General features: G+C 43.0%; 1 protein-coding gene across 3 annotated transcripts; it reads right to left on the bottom strand.

Moving 5' to 3' along the window:
- Positions 1-9,187: 9,187 nt before the first annotated feature.
- Positions 9,188-19,337, bottom strand: LOC307074850 (arrestin domain-containing protein 3-like). 3 transcript variants are annotated; one of them, XM_079735236.1, is made up of 6 exons: positions 19,046-19,337; positions 12,786-12,843; positions 12,344-12,491; positions 11,468-11,564; positions 11,055-11,311; positions 9,188-10,855 (listed from the first exon to the last, which is right to left on the bottom strand). In XM_079735236.1, exons 1-6 carry the CDS (start codon positions 19,299-19,301, stop codon positions 10,151-10,153), a joined length of 1,521 nt encoding a protein of 506 aa, XP_079591362.1. In that variant the 5' UTR covers positions 19,302-19,337; the 3' UTR covers positions 9,188-10,150. The 3 variants fall into 3 exon arrangements, with proteins under 3 accessions (XP_079591362.1, XP_079591361.1, XP_079591363.1); XM_079735235.1 differs by having other exon boundaries at positions 11,055-11,564; XM_079735237.1 differs by lacking the exon at positions 12,786-12,843 and having other exon boundaries at positions 11,055-11,564; positions 19,046-19,187.
- Positions 19,338-19,677: the final 340 nt, after the last annotated feature.

Raw genomic sequence — 19,677 nt, 5'->3', positions numbered from 1 at the left:
TAGAACTGTTCACAAAACATATGAAGCATTGTTCATCCTTTTAATAGCACCTAGCTGGAAGGCGAACAGGTATGTGTGTTGATAAACTGTGGAATTAAGTTCTGTTACGTTTTGTTTTTGATATGTGTAAGAGTATGCATTTTTGGAGTTAGCTAATGCTAGCTAGTGCTATTCACCTCGTGGTGGTAGCTAGCTGTGGGGAAAGCATGGTCATATTACGAGTGCATGATTGTGCCTTTTTATTTGCTTTCAGCTCTTACGGTGTATCTGTGGTGTGGATGTGTGAAAATAAATGGTTGATACCGCACCATGGGCCATCAGTCATCTTTATGGAGTGCATCGCTAATTAAAGTCTGAATAAAGTCCAGCTGGGAATGCTACAGTAAGAGCTAGACCCTTCATCAACCCTGCCACCACGCTGCCAGAGAGGAGAGGTCTACGAAGACGAACCACGGACCCAGGTTGCAGCACGACTAGGGGAGACCGGGGATAGATGTCCCACGGCCGACACCTCATGTAGGGAGCAACTCGGCTCCATTCTACGGGTCTTCTAGACAAAGGGACTTTAAGTCATCATGCAGCTGGCTTAAAGGTTTGGTGTGACGGTCAGACATTAAAGGTATGGAACATTTAATTGACTGGAAAGGAACGATTCATCTTCACTAAGAACATTCATATTCATCTGTAACGGTTTAAGAAGAAAGAAATTAAGAAGAAAATTATTTCAACAAAAATGGACCTTTATTGAATTTTCTTCTACTAAATGTAAAGCTTATAGGACCTTTAAAAAAAAAATAAGGTACTCTTCACACAAAGAAAAACAAGTGCATTTTGTGACTTTGTTTATGCTTATTGACTGCTATGCTACTGTACATTTTCTGATCATCCTTCCTGTTAACTCCAAATAGAAAAAGAAAAAAAAAGAAAAAGGGGTGTTTCAATGTGTAACAATGTACAGTCTAAATGTTAACTGAATTTTGTATTAATTGGAGAGGTTGATTTCATTAACATTGCAGTCAATCATTTAACAATCAGCCTACAGTAATAGGCTCTAGTCCTCTGAGTGGTCTGTATTTATGTCAGATTATCTGCTCCTATCTTCGTGTAGTCTAAATATTAAGGATTCTTCTTCCCGCTGTACAGTCTATAGGCTATTGTAAAGACGAACATTTTATCATATCAATAATGGCAGAATTTAATATTAAAGGAGCAGAGAATCCTACCCCACAGTCAGATCTAGAGAAACAGATAGATAGCCTACAGCATAAAATAGGAAGGCTTAAAGGGGCTCTTGATGAAACACCGGTGACTACAGAGAGAGAACGTTTAGAGAAGGAAATTCAAAGTAGAGAAGAAACATTAAGTAGCCTCCAAGGTCAACTTCAAGAACAGGAAGAGGATAGCCGCCGACGCTCAACTCGAACAAAAATCCTGACTCCAAAAATGCTTGAACTTCAACAAGATGAGGCGAAGAAGAAGGAAAGAAAGATCCTCACAGCGTATGAAAAATGGAAGAGTCAAGCCCGTGAGTCAAGAGAGCAGTTAAAGAAAGACCTCAATGAAAGTGAGCTGGCATCTCTGCTCGATGCTCTGGAGAAAGATAAAGAGTCAGTGGTGAAAACATATTCCGAAGCACTAGTTCACTTCACACCGTCAGCCGTATTGAGAAACCATGTTGACGCATGTGAGGCAGCTACAACAGAAATTAAGAAAATCGCCTACGAGAGGATTGTAGACATCGATTTAGATTTTGATGCAGAACAAGCACAGCGCCGTCTCAAGGAGCTACTGAAAAACGGCTATGCGCGCTCCGTTTATGGATCCACTGTCTCTAGAATGTCAAAGTCAGTCAACGGTTCTGAAGACACTTTAAAAGCCAAACGCATGAACGCTGCAGCAGAGCTTGCCGTGAAGGAAGTTGAGTTGGAAGGATTTCTGGAGGAAGAGAAACAAAGGGAGAAGATCCAACTTCTAGAAGAGCAGCAAAGGACACTAGAGGAGCAACAAAGGAAGCAGCTTGAAGTTGAAAAACGCGCTCTTGAACGCATACAGGCCGAGAAGGAAATCAAGGCAGCTCGGGCCAGACTACAAGTCTACAACCAGGAAGCTCCACAAGAGGGCAGCGTCCACTCCTCAAATAGTCATAGTGGCTCCATAGCTCCAAGTAGACAACCCCCTAACGTCACAGTCTTGTCATCTGAGCTAAATATGTCGTCCCTAGCCAGGGCCCTCCAAGATAGTATGGCCCTAAATAGACTTCCAGTGCCAGAGCCATCAGTATTTAATGGTGACCCTATCCAGTTTATTGAGTGGAAAACTTCATTTATGTCACTCATTGACTCAAAGGCCATCGCCTCAGCAGATAAGCTTTATTATCTGAGGAAGTATGTAGGCGGTCCAGCTCGTAAGACACTGGAAGGGACCTTCTATAGAAATGATAGCGAGGCTTACAGGGACGCTTGGGACAAAATGAACCACATATATGGCCACCCCTTTGTTATACAGAGAGCCTTTAGAGATAGGCTGACAGAGTGGCCGAAAGTCCAACCTAAGGATGCAGAGGGGCTTCGGGACTTTTCAGATTTCTTGAACGCCTGTCAAGATGCAATGTCACATGTGAAAAACCTTGAAATACTGAACGACTGTGAAGAGAACAGGAAGCTAGTCCACAAACTGCCAGACTGGATAGCATCTAGATGGAACAGGAAGGCTACGGAAGCCTTGGACTCAATTCGAGAATTCCCCAGTTTTAAGGACTTCACCACCTTCATAGCAAAGGAGGCAAGGATTGCCTGTAATCCGATCACCTCACCATATGCCTTCCACAACTCCGAGTCTAGCCCAGCTAAAAGGAATAACAGGGACCCCAAGAGGAACAAGGCGAGTGTTCTGAGTACTCAAACCGAAACCAAAGCCGACGGTGAAAGGCAAAGGCCAGCGAAGGGGAAGGAAAAGCCCCCTTGTGCGTTCTGTCAAGACACTCAACACAGGCTACACGGATGTCCCAAGTTCATCGCCAAGACTCTGGCAGAGAGAAGAGAATTTGTGAAAGAGAACAAGCTCTGCTATGGCTGTACCAAACCTGGCCATAGTGCAAAGGACTGCCGACATAGACATTCCTGCAACACCTGCAAAGGCAAACATCCAACCTGTCTTCACGATGAAAACTATGTAAAAAGGGAACGGTCCAAACCTTGGGAAACCATATCCCCAAGCAACACACATCGAACAGATCCTGCCACGACTGCGATGTCACATGCCGTCACGACTGGACAGTCTACCAACACGTCGATGATTGTGCCTGTTTGGGTGTCATCCAAGAATAACTCACAAACTGAAACACTTGTCTACGCCCTGCTGGACACACAAAGTGACACCACATTCGTCGACGAGGAAGTGAGCAAAACTTTAAAGGTAGACTCCTGTCCAGTAACACTGAAGTTAACAACTATGATAGGATGTGACACCATTGTGAAAAGCCAACGAGTTTCGGGGCTTCGTATACGAGGTTACGAGTCCCCCATCCACATCGACCTTCCTCCTGCCTACACGAAAAGCTGTATTCCAGTGAACCGCACCCACATTCCTACAAGCGAAACGGCCAGACAATGGAATCATCTCTCCACAATCGTAGACAAGATTCCACCGCTGCAGGATTGTGAGGTTGGTCTTTTAATAGGATACAACTGTGCAAGGGCAATGGCACCAAGAGATGTAATATCAGGAGGAAATTAAGAGCCTTACGCAGTTTGTACCGATCTAGGATGGAGTATAGTTGGATGCTCTTCGCCATGCCTTGACGCATGGCGTCAAGGCATGGCGTGTGGCAAGACGGTGTTTCCGGATAGCTGTCAAGGAGCTCCCTCCAGTCACCCCTGCAGATGCTATTCGTGTTCTGGAATCCGATTTTAAGGATGCCAAGGAGGATGGGAAAACGGTGTCCCAGGAAGACATCCTGTTCCTGGACAAACTGAAAACTGGCATCAGGAAAAATAGCCAAGGTCACTACGAAATGCCCTTACCCTTTAAGGAGAGACCCAACTTACCTGACAACAGACAGCTTGCCGTCGTTCGTCTCAACCATCTCAAGAGGAAGCTGTCGAGGGATGAAAGGTACAAGGAACAGTACATCAAGTTCGTGGAGGATGTCATAGAAAAGGGTGACGCAGAGGAAGTCCATGATGGTGGGAAGGAAGGAGAAAAATGGTACGTACCTCATCATGGCGTCTACCACGCCAAGAAGCCAGACAAGCTGCGCGTGGTATTCGACTGCTCTGCCAAATACAAGGGAACCAGTCTAAATGATCAGCTGCTCACCGGACCCGACTTGATGAAAAATCTCAATGGTGTTCTCCTTCGCTTCCGACTACACTCCACGGCGTTGATGTGCGACGTAGAAAGGATGTTTCACCAATTTCATGTGAGCAAGATGGACCAGGACTATCTGCGCTTCCTTTGGTGGAGGAAAGGAGATCTCAGCGCGCAGCCTCAGGAGTACCGTATGAAGGTGCATATCTTCGGCGCTGCCTCATCGCCTGGTTGCGCGAACTATGGCTTGAAGTATTTAGCTACCGAGAACAGAGACCTATACCCTCTAGGTTCACAGTTCATTATGTGAACCAAGTGTGGCAAGACGCCACTTGGTTACAGCGCCAGCTGGGCATTCCGTGGTATTGGATGTGTTTTAATAACACACATCCAATACACAGAATGTCCGCTGGTGACGCCACTGAGGCTATAGTAGGCTACCGATGCTCTTAGCACCCTACGAGTAGTCTACTCCTGGAGTCCTCGTTAGCTACGTTCGTTACCAACGATGCTTTCTGGAAACGGTGTGAAAACTGTACGATGCTCGTACGACGCACTTCAAAAACCACTTAGGCTAACGATGCTTTCGTTAGCCGTTTTTTTTAGTAGGCAACGTAATAACTGCGGATCGATATGTTACTGATAGATAGGGTTACCTCGTATATCCATGATTACCATTACCAATGCATTAAAGTGTTAATTTTTTTTTAGAAGAAACAGGGAAAAAGTAACTTAACAAAACGATCCACATATTCCACATAAGCTCATGATGTGAGTTTAATAATAAAATAAAAAAAACTTCCATCCAATGTGCCTGCTTGTGTGTTGAAACTAATGGGGAATAAAAAATGAAAATATGATAATATAAACTAGTAAATAAAACCTTTTAAAAATAATGCTTACAAAGTGCTTTTTAGTTTTGATCAGGCACCTGTTAGTAGGCCTATGACAAGCTACAGATTGTACTTTGTATGCAGTGGTTGTCAGTTTCAGGGACAATTCTGCCTCTGCTTGTGTGTTAATCCATCGTACATCCTGGTTGTGCCAACAAGGTCATCTTTGCAGTTTACTCGTGCGACTGGAGAGTCCTTTCTGACGTTTCTTTGTTGAATGCTTTAACTTGGTCATCTTTGCATCATGCACCGCAGGCAGGCGGCCCTCTTCTCATGTCACTACTCCTAATGACATGATGCAAAGACATGTTGTCCCGGTGGGGTAGAGACCGGATACTATAGCAATCTGACCAACATCCGTTGAACCAGGTGGAACGGTGACCAGAGGAAATGCTATCTCAGGATCATAACTCAATTTGACGTCCAAATACACCTGGCTAAACACGTATACAAGTGTGAAGTGGAGGCTTTGGGAATCTCTAAGTGCTGGCTTGAGAACAATGGGGGTGTCGGTGAGAACACAAGGTTGTCCAATCAGAGTTACAAGTTATTAGATTTTATTGTCCAAAGGTGCAGGACTGTAAGGATGTGTGTAGGTATGTGTAGGTAGGATGATAATGTGTAGATAGGTGTGTGTGGTTAGGTAGGATGTGTAAGGTGTGTGGCTAAGGTAGGATGAGTGGTTTCTAGGACACAAACAAAATGTACAACAATCAGCTCCACAATGCATTGCCACAATTCCGTTAAGCAATAAATCTTTCAACAAGCCTTAGAAGGTTACATAACGAAATTCATTGACCACATTGACACAAGGAGTTCAGAGTCTCACAACTCTCACGGTGTTCAGTGGCTCTGAACAAAGGAAAGGGGTGTGGTCACAGGTCTGGCTTAAAAAGTCTGTCGCAGCGCAGGGTGTGATGAAGTGATTCAGATGGGCTAACTTGAAAAATGTGTGCGAATAAAGGGGCGTGGCTCTGTGTCTGTGAGGTGAGGAGAGAAACGGTTCATCTCATTAAAAGACGTAACGCTCTCTTGATGTTTGTCATCCCAGATGGTGGAAATGGTTCACTTTGATTGCTTTTAAACAATCAGATGCCATACCTTTATGATGTACTCTACAGAGAGGAGCTTGAAGCTGCCAACACAAGCAGCCTACGGGCCCCAAGCAGCCTCCGGGCCCCCAGCAGCCTGGGGCCCCGACCCCGCTGCGCCCGGTGCCATGGGAGCAGCTTATTACCCGTATTCAACAGGAATCTGCACTGAACAGTTGACTCTTTTCTGTGTTTTTGGTTAGGATTGGGCGATTGTCTACCAGCTTCCATCGTCCGATTGCGCATCCTAGCGATTGTCAATAGTCGATCTGATCGATTTTCAGAATCACAGTTTTAGTTTCTTACCGGCATAGCTTTCAGTTGCTCTCATTGATTTCCGTTGATGCCAGAGCGTGAGGACGTTCAGGCACACACACACACACACACACACACACACACACACACACACACACACACACACACACACACACACACACACACACACACACACACACACACACACACACACACGCACGCGATAGCTCTGCCACATAGCCGCTTTTACATGGACACTTCTGATCAGCTGAGAAGTGAAAGAACAGCTCAATCGGAATAAAAAATGATCATGTATATTCGCCTCATTCAGAATACAATACAAAGAAAAGGTGGTGTAGTCCGCTGTAATCAATATGTATACACCTATTCCGATTGGTTTGGGGTGGGCGCGGCTACTTTTTAACTTAGAGCAGCTGTAGTAGTTTGCAATTGGTCCGTCTGTACTTTTATGCACACCAAAGTAGACCGCTGTCAAGGAAAGTGGATTTTTTGCCTGATTCACCTCTTTCTTATCACTCTGCAAGTAGTCCGCTAACTTATCAACCCCAGCGCGTCGGGTTGCTAAGCGACGTCAACGTCTTTGGCAGACTATATTTCTGCTGATCAACACTACGAATGGTAATTGTAAAAGACACAACGTGTGAAGATATTGTTTCGTTTTGGCAAGGAGCCGTGTAATAAGCAAGATAATGTATAATATAATGTATAGGAATGATAGGAATATATCAATTCTGTTTAGAAATCTAATCGGATCAGGAGTGTCCATGTAAACGCGGCAAGACACACATACGCAATGGCTCCACCATTGTCTTAAGTCACACACACACACAAACACAAAGTTTTTCAAAGTGACATGCAGCGGAGCGTGATGTCATTTCGCCCTGCGAGCAGACCGGTAGGTTTCGAGCCCCTCCCCTCTCCTCTCCACTCCTCTCGTAGCAGTGAGTGACTACGGCAGGTCAGCGCTACAGAGTGCGTTTCCACCTGTGCCAGCTAACTTAAATTACAATTTGCGGGGCTTTTTAAGCTGTTAAAGTAGCCACCACATCACACACAGCATACCCCAGCGCTGTTTTTCCGGGAATAAAAAAAAACAAAACTTTTTAATCTGTAACTTGAGACGATCGACGATGGAATCCATCTATCGTCGATAGTCAATAGAATCAACCATCGGCCCATCCCTATTTTGGGTGCGATCACATTACCCGAAACTCTGATGAGGACCTTTTTGCTTGACTTAATGTTGTGTTTAAACTGGGTCACTACTACCTGCCATAGAGTGTATTTCGGCCTAAGTTATTCGCTTGAGGAATTGTTGACATTTACAACGACAACCAATGTTTCCCCTATGCAAAGGAACACATGATTATATTTTTTGTCCTTAAGTGACACTGACTCATACTATTTGGGTATTAAAAAAAGGAGTACATGCCAAAATCGATCCTATGTTGTATTGAGCCTACCTGATGCATATACTCCCCTCTCCATGCTGGCGCTCATTCTGACCTTTCCTTTGGTAAAAGCCCCAACATCTTTTTCCACTATACCAACCTGAGGATGCAAAGACGTAAAATAATACATTAATTTATTTTTCTATTAAATGTCACGCCCCTGCTTAGGCTTACATAATGTTGGTCTATGTTTCTATGTTAACATGGAAATAATTTCAACAGTAAAATGAAAACAGTTTCTATTACCATTTGGAAGTAAGTGTTGTAACTGGAACTCGAAAATAAGTTAAATTCGGTCTGCCCTTTACAATCCATTTGCCACTTTCTGGTAATTTTGGCTTCAAGTGTGTAAACAATCTCTCAATTATCACCCTTAAAGGAGGATGGTAGATTTCTGTAAAGAAGAGAACAATACAGAAAGATTATAGCTTGATAGAGCTAACATAAAGATTGTTTTCCAATTGAATGATAAAGGGATTAGGGTATGCAAAGGTAAAGCATCCTCACGTCCTCTCTGGTATTGTCACCAGAAAATCATGTCTATGGATGCCTTTCAGAATCTCAGTTTCTGAAAGATAAAACTGTTGTGAAAATGAATCAGAAACACAGGTAGACATAATTTGTTTTTACCATGGAAATTCGAATAAGACATCAGCATTTTTAAAAGTACATTTACACTTAACAGTACAAAGTAAACTTTTGTATCACTCTTTAAGTCAAAGGTCAATGTTCCTTTAATGTTGTCTCCTTCTGAAAAGCCTCCGTTCACGTTTTAGCAAAGACATATTGGTAGTCTAGTCTTCAAGATGAAAGTGGTAGCCATGTGAGGTGTTTTAGTTAGTTCTTATGTGCAAATCGTACAGGAAATGATAAAACTGACCTTGCAACACGCGTATCAATCACAACGTTCAAACCTTGCATCACATCCTTAACAAATCCTTGTCCTGTCTTTCTTATTGTTTAAATTAGCAATAGGCTATTTGTGATGCTTAAGTACTGATAAGTGTGAGTATTGTGGCAAGAATGTTTAAGGTACAACCACAAATTATTTTAATTGCTATTATTCTCATTACCCAGAGTGCTCAGTGTCTCATGTGCAAGTGGATCCACAGTAAATCTGGATATGGAAGTTACAGAAGTGGGTTTTTATTGTATTTTTTATTGGTACAATTATTCTTAACATACAATTCATTGATTAACAGCAAAGAGCAAGCAATTTACAAAAGGGTCCAGACACCTACATTTGGTAAAGTTATTTTAAAGGCACGCTAGAGAAACATACAAAGAAAAATCATAAATATATATTTAAACAGGCTTATACAAGAGGTAGTACAACGGTTTCTCCGAAGCTAATGCATTTGTTTGAGGTTAAAAGGCAATTCTATTTCAAGCCATCCCGTACTTCAGAAAACCAGTTCAGTATATCACCCTCCACCAACATCGCGGAACACCTTCCAATGTCAAACAAGGGTGTGTTTATTGGTTACATAGGTGAGCTGCCCTACAATAAGCAAAGAGTGGGCCATCAACCAAATAATAATACCCCAAGTTCAGTAGGACATGTGCCCTGGAAAGTATAAGAAAAGAGAACAGGAAACGTAGACGATACAGGATTATTTAAAACGAATGATTAATATTAGTACGTCCAATAGAGCGTCATTAAAATGAAGTGACTCTTTGGTGACTGTTTTTTCACACTTTCATGAAGCATGTAGGCATGATACTACTTTATTGATACGTATAGTGTATAATAATTATATTTCTTATATTTTCAAATACGTCACACATTTCTCCGATAAATGCATGACTGAATAAAGTCTTCAATATACAATGGTCCATTGTAGGATTATTGTGGCCACACTACGGCAGTTGAAGACCACATGCAACCAGGTGTGTTCGAATGACGTCACTGGTCATGGTTGAACCCTGAGAGGAAATCACAAAATACAAAAGGCCTTTAAACTGTCACATTTTAGACATTGAATGAGGCTTTTCATAGCATGTGAGTATGCTTTACATGAATGAACCATAGGTTGCATATTGAGGTGTATTTATATATACACATTTATCACATGGCACGTTTCCATGTTTCGAAAACCACGACATTGAATCATCAGCGCTTATCGTTCATTTAGTTTGGCGGTTTATCGTTGGTTGCCGGGGGGAACATAGACAAATACGAAGGAGGTTCCTCATTTTGTTGGGATAGAAAATCGGTGCCCATTCCCGGCATTTGCGGCGGCATGCTATACGTGGGGGCGTTGTAGCAGGAGGCGAATGACGGCGGGGCGTACTGGCCGGGGTCGAACGTCGGCGCAGAGGCCAGAGCCCCCGGAGCCGCCGGCGGAGGAACCGGGCCCCTCGGAGGGGGAGGAGGGTGGACCACGGGGGCGTGCGACGAGGGTTGGGACGGGGGTCCATACGGAGACACGTTCTGTGGCACGGGCTGGTAATAAGCTGCTCCCATGGCACCGGGGGCAGAGGGGCCCGGGCCCCAGGCTGCTGGGGGCCCGGAGGCTGCTTGGGCCCCGTAGGCTGCTTGGGGCCCGTAGGCTGCTTGGGGCCCGAAGGCTGCTTGGGGCCCGTAGCCTGCTTGGGGCCCGAAGGCTGCTTGGGGCCCAAAGGCTGCTGAGGGACCATAGGCCTGTTGATGCGGAGCTGGCTGAAAGCAGGCGGCGGGGGGAGGGAAGTCGCTGTTGCTTGGGCCCCCGTATGCTACAGGGGGGTACGGCTGGTTCATTCCCCCGGGCCCTGGGTTTACCATGAAGCCGGAAGGGGCAATGACCAGTGGAAACTTGATCTGTGGGTCTGAGGCAAAGCTGATGTCCAAGTACACCTAAGGAAACGAGTACACAGTGAGATGTAAACCCAATACCCATTCATCATGTGCATGACTTTTAAATGTAAAATATAGATAATTTGGGTAGGACTATATTGGGGAACATCCTACTTCGAACGGTCGGCACTTCATTTACACAACCTTTTTTGAATTTAGGCATATAGTATAAACATTTGTCATCACATTCAGCACATACCTTAAAATGATGTTCAACTGAAAGGATTTCACAGTTCTGGATGGATAGGATCGTGTCAGGAGGGATCTTCAATGCAAAAGTGAGTGTTTTTTCACTTTTCTTCTCAATAACCTCCCCAACTAACTTACAGATTTCACTCCCACTGTACTTTCTATGGCCTTGCGCATGAAACGTAACAATCTGTTTCAAAGAGAACTTGGGGGTCATGTCTTTTGAGGATTTGTTTTTGACTTTAACAGTAACTGCCACAGTTTGACCTATGGACAAAAAAAAAAAATCAATTAACAGATAAGTCCACACTGTGTGTGTGTGTGTGTGTGTGTGTGTGTGTGTGTGTGTGTGTGTGTGTGTGTGTGTGTGTGTGTGTGTGTGTGTGTGTGTGTGTGCGTGTGTGAGTGTAAGAGAGACATTACCCGGGGCATATACTCCACTCTCCACAAACGCCTCCATGTGTACGGATCCTTTGGAGAAGATTCCTATGTCTTTATCAATTTGGCCAACCTGGCGGGTCTAGAGTAGAACATGGTGAGCAGGGACAATGTTCGTAAATGTTGACTTAACTGACCAGCTACAGGTAGGTGAACCGTTCTGATACATGGCTTAAGTAACTTGGATCCATACAATGGTCATACTTTTCTCTATAACCTCCTTTAAGTAACTTCTTAATCTTTTTTTTATAAGATTAGTTAGTCAAGTAATTCAGCTCTACCAAATGTGAATACAAATATATTCTTCTTTTAAACAAATGTGAACTTATTTTTGATTTAAGTTAAGTGATTTGTAATTGTAGTTGAATATACATTATTGCTTGTTGCTGTCCAAATGTTCAGGGCTTTGTCCAGAGAGGAATGGGGAATGAAGCCACATTTTCAACTCCCAGATGATGACCTTGTGACATACCTAAATAATTTAAATATAGATTGGATATGTCCATAAACATCTGGCCTCCTCTTCTCCACAAACAGTTACATTTTTAAATACCGAATTGATCCAGAAGGAAAGTGAGGGCTCTGAATTGATCCCGTCACTAGGAGCAGGGGGCAGCCACACAGTGCAGGGCTTTACCCTAGTGCCAAGGTCAAGGGCACCGGCAGGAGTATTCACCTAACCATGGATGGATTTCTCGATGTTGATGGAAACTAGAGCACCCGGAGGAAACCTAACTGAACACGAGAAGAACGTACTGACTCCATACAGAAAGGTGCCCCCCCCCCCCCCCCATAGAACCAATGACATTCTTACTGTACCACCCATCCTGTTACCAGGCCAAATACGCCAGCGCTACATACCATCAGGTGGCTGAGGTTTGAAATGGCCTTCGATGTAAAGTTGATCTTCTGTTTTACACAACTGTCCAACTTCCAGCTTCTTGAAAGCTTGGCTTCCAGTCTGTAGACAATCCTACCATAATACCCGTGGAAGGATGAGGGCATACTCCTATTAAAGCACACAGAGCAGAACAACTCAAATAATCAGAACTGTCCATGTGTGAGAAAAAAGTAACGTAAGTGGCTGGTGTGTTTCAACTGATGTGACATATAGGATGTATTGCACTTTAGAAACCCGATGAATTTGCATTCTGGGTCTGCCTCTGTTGATAAAGCCCCATGTAAATCGAAATTGAACTGAGAAGTCCCAGTCTCACATGCATTAGTGAATTTGCCTGGGGATGTAAGGCTTGGTGTATTCCGTTACCTTCATAAGAATTGGATTGAGAATTAAATTACCTACCCGGATGGAAATTTGAAGCTGAATTTATATGAGTGATTTCCCTTAGAGATTTCAGTGTCTGCATGAGAAATGTCATTGTGTTAAATATATAGTTAGCATGATAAGAGTATGAAAATGGAATACGGTCATACTTGGTTTTAAAATAACAGTGCACTTGAGTGCTATAGTAAGGCAAGCATTGTGTAAGCTCATTCTTAAACTCACATGGTGAAAGGTTAAACTGAGTTGTGTCACACTGATTGAACAAGACATATGGAAAGTTTCCCAAGAGGGTGTGGCAATTTAAGAAAATATCTTCTTATTGAAGAAAATACCATTGTTCAATTTAGATTTTTCATAGATAATTGTGATAGTTTCAGACAGCGTTGCGAGATATACGACAGTATCATTTTTGTACGATCATTTTCCAGTTTTTATGTTCAATAATGCCAAAAGGCAAGATTTATTTTCCTAAAAGCTATTTCCAGCAAACAGCTTCAAAAACATGTTTTCTGGGACTCATATACTATGTTTACTTGTTGGGAAAACACCATAATATGACATATGTCTCCTTTAAATGCAAAAAATGAGCTGCCTTTCAGCTGTCTATTAGACCAGACTCTAAACAGATAGTCCTGCTTAGTATATCACGGGCATGTTTTGAGTTGCCCAAATAGTTTTACTCCGTGAAAGGCCGTTTTTAAGACCGGTTCTAATGATATTGTTAGGCCTACCAGGAAAACTTTCGGGCCAGACTGAATCTTATTCCTGGAAAAATATATATGGCAAAACACTGAATAGATTACAAATTCATTGTTTTATCAATACACGTGCAACGGCGTAACCACGCATTCTTTGGGGGGGTCGTGTCCCCCCCAATGTTGAGAAAATACTAACCTGTCCCCCCCAATATACAGCAGGATAAAATGTAAAATATATGACATGTTCTCTTTTTATGAACCCTGTCAATGGATCGGTCTCTTGTTATGTCTTATTTATTTTCAATTTATTTCCGTTTGTTAAGAATCCCCCCTCCTAATTGTACACTTGTGCGATTTAGTTTGAAACCACCTCGCGACTTTCTGCGTTGTCATGGTTACCCCACACTCTTTCTTCAGTGAGAGCCAAGAAAGTAAAGAGTAATGGAGGATTTGAGGTTACCGGTACGTAAAAAGCAGAAGAAACTGGACCAACAGCCAAGCATACGGAGTTTTTTTCAGACAGTAAGTAACTTGATACCGAGCTTTGAGTAAGCAAATAAAACGAGTAGCCTCGTAAAAGCAGAATATTAAATATAGCTCATGAAGGTCAGTCGCTGTTCTTTTGATAAAATGACATGGTTACGATGCAGGCAGCACAGAGAGAGAAGGAGAGAGACAGCCTAGACAGGCATGCTGAAAGCAGTGGCCAGACAGGGACGTGCTCTGAACATGCAGGTGATCAGGTGAGTCATTTGAATGTAAGTAACGTTATTTAACGTGTTGGAGAGGAGGTAACGGACAATTTAAGGTTACTTAAAAAGCGGATAAAACTGGACCAGCAGCCGAGCGTACACGTTTTTTTTTTCTCCAGACAATTAGTAGCTTGATACCGAGCTAAATGTGTGAGTAAATAAAACGAGTAGCCTAATTAAAATATGAGTCGCTGTTTTTTCTGATAAAATGACGTGGGGTCACAATGCAGGCACCACAGAGAGACAGGGAGAGAGACAGGCATGCTGAAAGCAGTGGCCAGACAGGGACATGCTCTGGACATTAGGGCTTTGACTTCGAACTTCGTGATTCGAATATAATTCGAATATCAAAACAATAAATCAAAATTCGAACGAATATTAGGCAGCCCTTAATATTCGAACCTTTTATGGGCAGGCCAAGAGGGAGAGACGTCGGAGAACCCGATGCAGTCTATTCATAATATTGTAACGACCACGGAAGAGGCAGTGAATGAAGTATTGATTAGACAGGGATTTATTAGAAACATAATAAACCGTTGGAACACGCAAGAGGCGTTCTACGCATAGCTGTAGAAGACCATTCTAGGCGTTCTACGCATAGCTGTAGACCGTCAAGTAGTAGACATAGACACTGAACATAAATAGTATGTACTAAGTATTCGGATTCAGCCCAGGTATTACTGAAGGCATTTAATGGTCAAAATATTATTAATAAATATTCGAATATATTCGAATATTAATATTAATAAACAAACGAAATTCGAATATGATTTTTGGGCAAAAGTCAAAGCCCTACTGGACATGCAGGTGATAAGGTGAGAATTTTGAATGTGAGACTAGACAGCCTTACAACATTGTTTATAAACTGGGCCTACATGTCAGCAATACATAAAAGTAGCCTACTTCTAATACAAGCAGAGTATATAGACCAAAATGATCACGAAGGTCAGCCACTGTTCTTCTGATAACATAATGACATGTGGTCACAATGCAGGCAGCACAGACAGACAGGGAGGCAGAGAGGCAGGCTGAAAGCAGTGGCCAGACAGGGGTATGCTCTGGACATGCAGATGATCAGGTGAGGAATGAATGTGAAATATAATGCAATTTAGTATTGCACAAAGACAGTCATTTTAAGTATGAAGCTAAGTAAGGCATTACAGGTACCTGCATCTTGTGTATGATAAGTGAAAATATACAGGTAATTCCAACGCTACACGTTATATTTCAGGAGACTGACAGGGAAAGAGAGACAGAGCCAGGCAGAGGAGGCAGTGGTTTAGATCAGCATAAGGAGGAGCTTGGTACCTGCCCACACCAGCCCAATACCCGCTTTATCGAAACTCAGTCCCTGAAAAATAAAACGCTCAAATTTCAGGACAGTTGGTTTAGGCAGTACAAATGGCTTCACTACAGTCCCTCACTGAAAGGTGTGCTTTGTTTTTATTGTTCCAAATATTTTGGAGAACAGAAATCCGCTTTAGCCAGTAAGGCTGATGGTGCTTTTATCAACACTGGTTTCAGTAATTGGAAAAAAGCTCTCCAAAGGTTCTCTGAACATGAAGACAGCGATTGCCATTCAGCAGCGGTGACAACATATTTGCACCAAAAACAGCCTGTCAGTACTCAACTTTCCTCTCAGTTGCAAAAGCAGCAGCAGGTGGCCAGGAATAGTTTCTTGAAGATTGTGGGGGGGGTGATGTGCTTGGCCAGACAGGGCAATGCTTTAAGGGGGCATGACAACAAAGAGGGCAACTTCCACCAGTTAATTAAGTACAAGGCAGAGGGTGATGAAGAACTTTCAAGCTGGCTTCAGCGGCACAACAATTTCACCAGCCCCAAAATTCAGAATGAGGTCCTTCAAATTGTCAGCAACACAATTGTACGCGAAATAACACAGGAAATCCACTCATTGCCAGTGGTTCAGTTTTCCCTTATAATTGATGGGACACAGGATGCAGCAGGAGTTGAGCAAGAGTCCTTCTGTCTGCGCTTTGTTGACAAAAACTTGCAGCCCAGAGAGGAATTCATAGGCCTGTATCAGGTCACATCCACAACTGGAGAAAACATAGCTAGTGTAGCTAAAGATGTTTTGATTCGCCTAAATCTCCCACTTTCACAGCTACGAGGTCAAACCTACGATGGGGCAGCCAATATGTCTGGCAGGATGCAAGGTGTGCAGGCTCATATCAAGAAAGAGCAGCCTCTTGCAGTATATGTTCATTGTGGGCCACACTGTGTCAATTTGATCACCCAAGCTGCCTGTGTATCCGCCCCCGTTATAAGAGATGCAATGCAGTTAGTGCATGAGTTGGGCGTTTTATTCAATCAGTCTGGGAAGTTCAAGGCTATCTTCACAGCTGTAGCAAAGTCAGATCGAACAGCTACGCATACATCTTTGAAGCCTCTCTGCCCCACCAGATGGACAGTCCGAACGCCAGCCATGCGCTCTGTCCTCTCACAATATGAATCTGTGCTCACAGCCACAGAAGAGATGTCTCAATCCACCACGATGGAAATGTCTGCAAGAGCCAGTGGCCTTCACAAAAGCTTTTTGAGGGGCAATACCATTCTCGGCATCATTCTGGCAGAAGATGTCATGGCTGTCATGGAGGAGCTGAACATTTCTCTGCAGCAGAGAAGCCAAACTACATCAGGGATGCTGGCTGCTGTAGACCATGTGAAAAGAGGCCTCCAGGCCAAAAGATCTGAAGTGCACTTTGACTGGCTGTACTCCAGAGGTTCTCAGATTGTCACATCTCTTAATCTGCAGCCAATCAAGATGCCTCATGTGCGGCAGCCTCCGAAGCGCTTCACTGGTCCAGCCACATCACATTCTCACTCCACTGCCCAAGCGTACTACAGAATGCAGTACTACAATACCTTGGACACTGCTGTGGTGCAATGCAATGAGCGCTTCAGCCAGGACGGGCTTCAAAGACTGCAAAAATTAGAGGATGTACTCATCTCTGGGAACATTGATGCAGTTGTGGATGAATACCCAGAGTTGGATGCCATGGCTTTAGAAGTGCAGCTGAAAATGTTCCAGGCCAACTACACTTGTACAACTTCCTCAGAGGTAGCAGACACTTTCCCGGGAAATGGTGCCAGAGGTGCGACATCTTTTCAAGCAAGTCGAGATCCTTTTGAGACTGCTGATGGTTGTTCCTGCCTCCTCAGCAGAGGCAGAGCGAAGTTTCAGCGCCTTGAGACGGCTGAAGACATGGCTGAGAACCATGATGACGCAGACCCGGCTGAACAACGTTGCCATTTGCCATGTTCATCAGGAAAAGTTGGATGCTTTGGACAGGAAACAGATCTGTCAGAGCTTAGTTGAGCTTAATAATGAACGCCTCCAGGTTTTTGGGTCATTTATTTAGTTAATACTTTTCCATCTCAGTCCTATGCTGCCTTTCCTTTGGCTGTAGCACTTTTACACCTACATAGACATCCCATGTTCATTTCTCTTCTGTGTTCCAGTCAATGTAAATAATTTTCAGTGTAAATAATCAGACTTGCTTTTTATAGTAAAAATCAAGATTTTAAGTTTCATGCTTTGTGCAAGTCCCTGGAATTAAAAGTCCTCAGCAAATTTTTTTGTTAAAGTCTGTACATCACAAAAGTACATCAGTAGTTGTCCTAATTAAAATAACATTAAAAAAACATGCTTTGGGTTTGTGGTATTTTTCCATTGGAAGCTATCCTTTTTGCTACAGTACTACTGGAAGAGCATAATTGTAATTGGTAGGTGTGTTTAAGGTCAGTAAGCAACTAACCAAAACAAAGTGTGTGTGTGTATGTGTGTGTGTGTGTGTGTGGGGGGGGGGGGGGGGCGGGGCAGACATTACATGATTACACTATTCCTTTAGATGTGAATTCAAATGGTCAATGTAGTCCTCGAAACTATGTTCTAAATGTCCACATTTTCATATATAAATATAGAATTGTAGGCAATGCACTTAACAAATAATAATAAAAAATTGGACCCCCCCAATGTCTAAACCATGGTTACGCCCTTGTACACGTGTCACTGTACCAGTGGTAACTTAGTATTTCCAGTTTGTCCTTAAAAAATAAACTGTTCGACTCGTTACTGGTCAAAAATCAATAGCTGCGAATACTAGGCTCAGTCTGATTTCAGGGTCTACGAATCGGGAGCTAAGTCAAGCTTCTTAAAACATGGATCCTCCGTCTGTGTTAAGGCATCTCTTCCCACATGCTGAAAAGGCTACAACACATTTTGTTATAGTTTAATAGTAGGCCTACAGCCTTTAGTTTATTAACAGCTATGCTTTTGGTTTCAATGTTTGGCCACTGCTATAAGATTGATTATTATAAAAGCCAACCCCATCAGCAATTCATACATTTAATCTTTAACCAACATTGATTGATTTGTAGGCGAGTGATTGGTTCTGAGTGGGAATAACCATTTGGGCCAGACTGAATCCTTTACTGGGGATATATGGCATAACACAGAATAGACTACAAATACTTTTTTTTTTTAAATCAATTATAATTGCACAGTACCAGAGGTAACCAGTATGTCATTAAAATAACTGTTTCCTGATCGCACATCACTGGCGGCGAATAGGGAGACGACATCAGCTTGGCTTCACATGTCCCATCTGGTAATGCTGCTCCAAGAACACATCCGTATTCCATAAGATATTTGGAATGATTTAAAAATCCATATGGGTAAATTCACTGTTGTTTGTTGACATGAACCACTTTCTCACCACCATTCATTATTTCTAGCGGATGGTGGAAACATGTATCGGATGCTATGACGTTTCCGACCACCATAGACATAGACCGTCGTTTCACTTACCTTTAGTGTTTTCAGGAATCAAGAATTGTTTAAGTTTGAAGTACCGCCTGTGTGCATTATAACTGTCATCGTGTTCACCATTCTTTTCGCTCCAATGCACATTTGCGTCGCCTTTAAGTTTGACGAAAAAGGATTCAACTTTCGTATCTTTTTCCATGCACATCGTCACTGTGCCCGTTAAAGTGTCTCCCTCGGAAAACGTCCTTTCCTCGTTAAGTGCATCGTAAGTCAACGTTAAATCCTTTATTCTAGGCATTGTCGTAGTAGAGGTAAAACGCGGAAATACCGTTTGTTTTGGGCTGGAGGAGTCTATGGTGGAATTTGCCACGCCCATACTGAAATCTGAGATTGGCATGAGCGCCTGCTGCTCCGCAACACTGCAGGGTGAGGTTTGTTGCCATCTCAATATTCACACGTCGAAAGCAAAACTCTAGCGCCATCTGCTGTATAATTTTGACACGTGCTTGAAAAGACCCGGACGTTATTTCTTTTAGTAGGCAACCTAATAACTGGGGATCGATATGTTACGGATAGATAGGGTTACCTCGTATATCCGTGATTACCGTTAACAATGCATTAAAAAACGTGTTACATATTTTTTTGGAAGAAACAAAGGGACAAAGTAATTAACA

The sequence above is a fragment of the Pollachius pollachius genome, assembly GCF_949987615.1.
Source record: "Pollachius pollachius genome assembly, chromosome: 1".
In the NCBI taxonomy this organism is placed as follows: Eukaryota; Metazoa; Chordata; class Actinopteri; order Gadiformes; family Gadidae; genus Pollachius; species Pollachius pollachius.
This window is presented reverse-complemented; position numbering and strand designations above follow the sequence as displayed.

What these genes read in the sequence shown, in the direction of transcription:
- LOC307074850 (XM_079735235.1), bottom strand. Translation starts at nt 19,301, where the DNA reads ATGCCTAGAATAAAGGATTTAACGTTGACTTACGATGCACTTAACGAG. An exon ending in GATTCCTGAAAACACTAAAG is followed by an intron (nt 12,844 to 19,045) that starts GTAAGTGAAACG and finishes TTTCTCATGCAG; the next exon opens with ACACTGAAATCTCTAAGGGA. An exon ending in AGCTTCAAATTTCCATCCGG is followed by an intron (nt 12,492 to 12,785) that starts GTAGGTAATTTA and finishes GTGCTTTAATAG; the next exon opens with GAGTATGCCCTCATCCTTCC.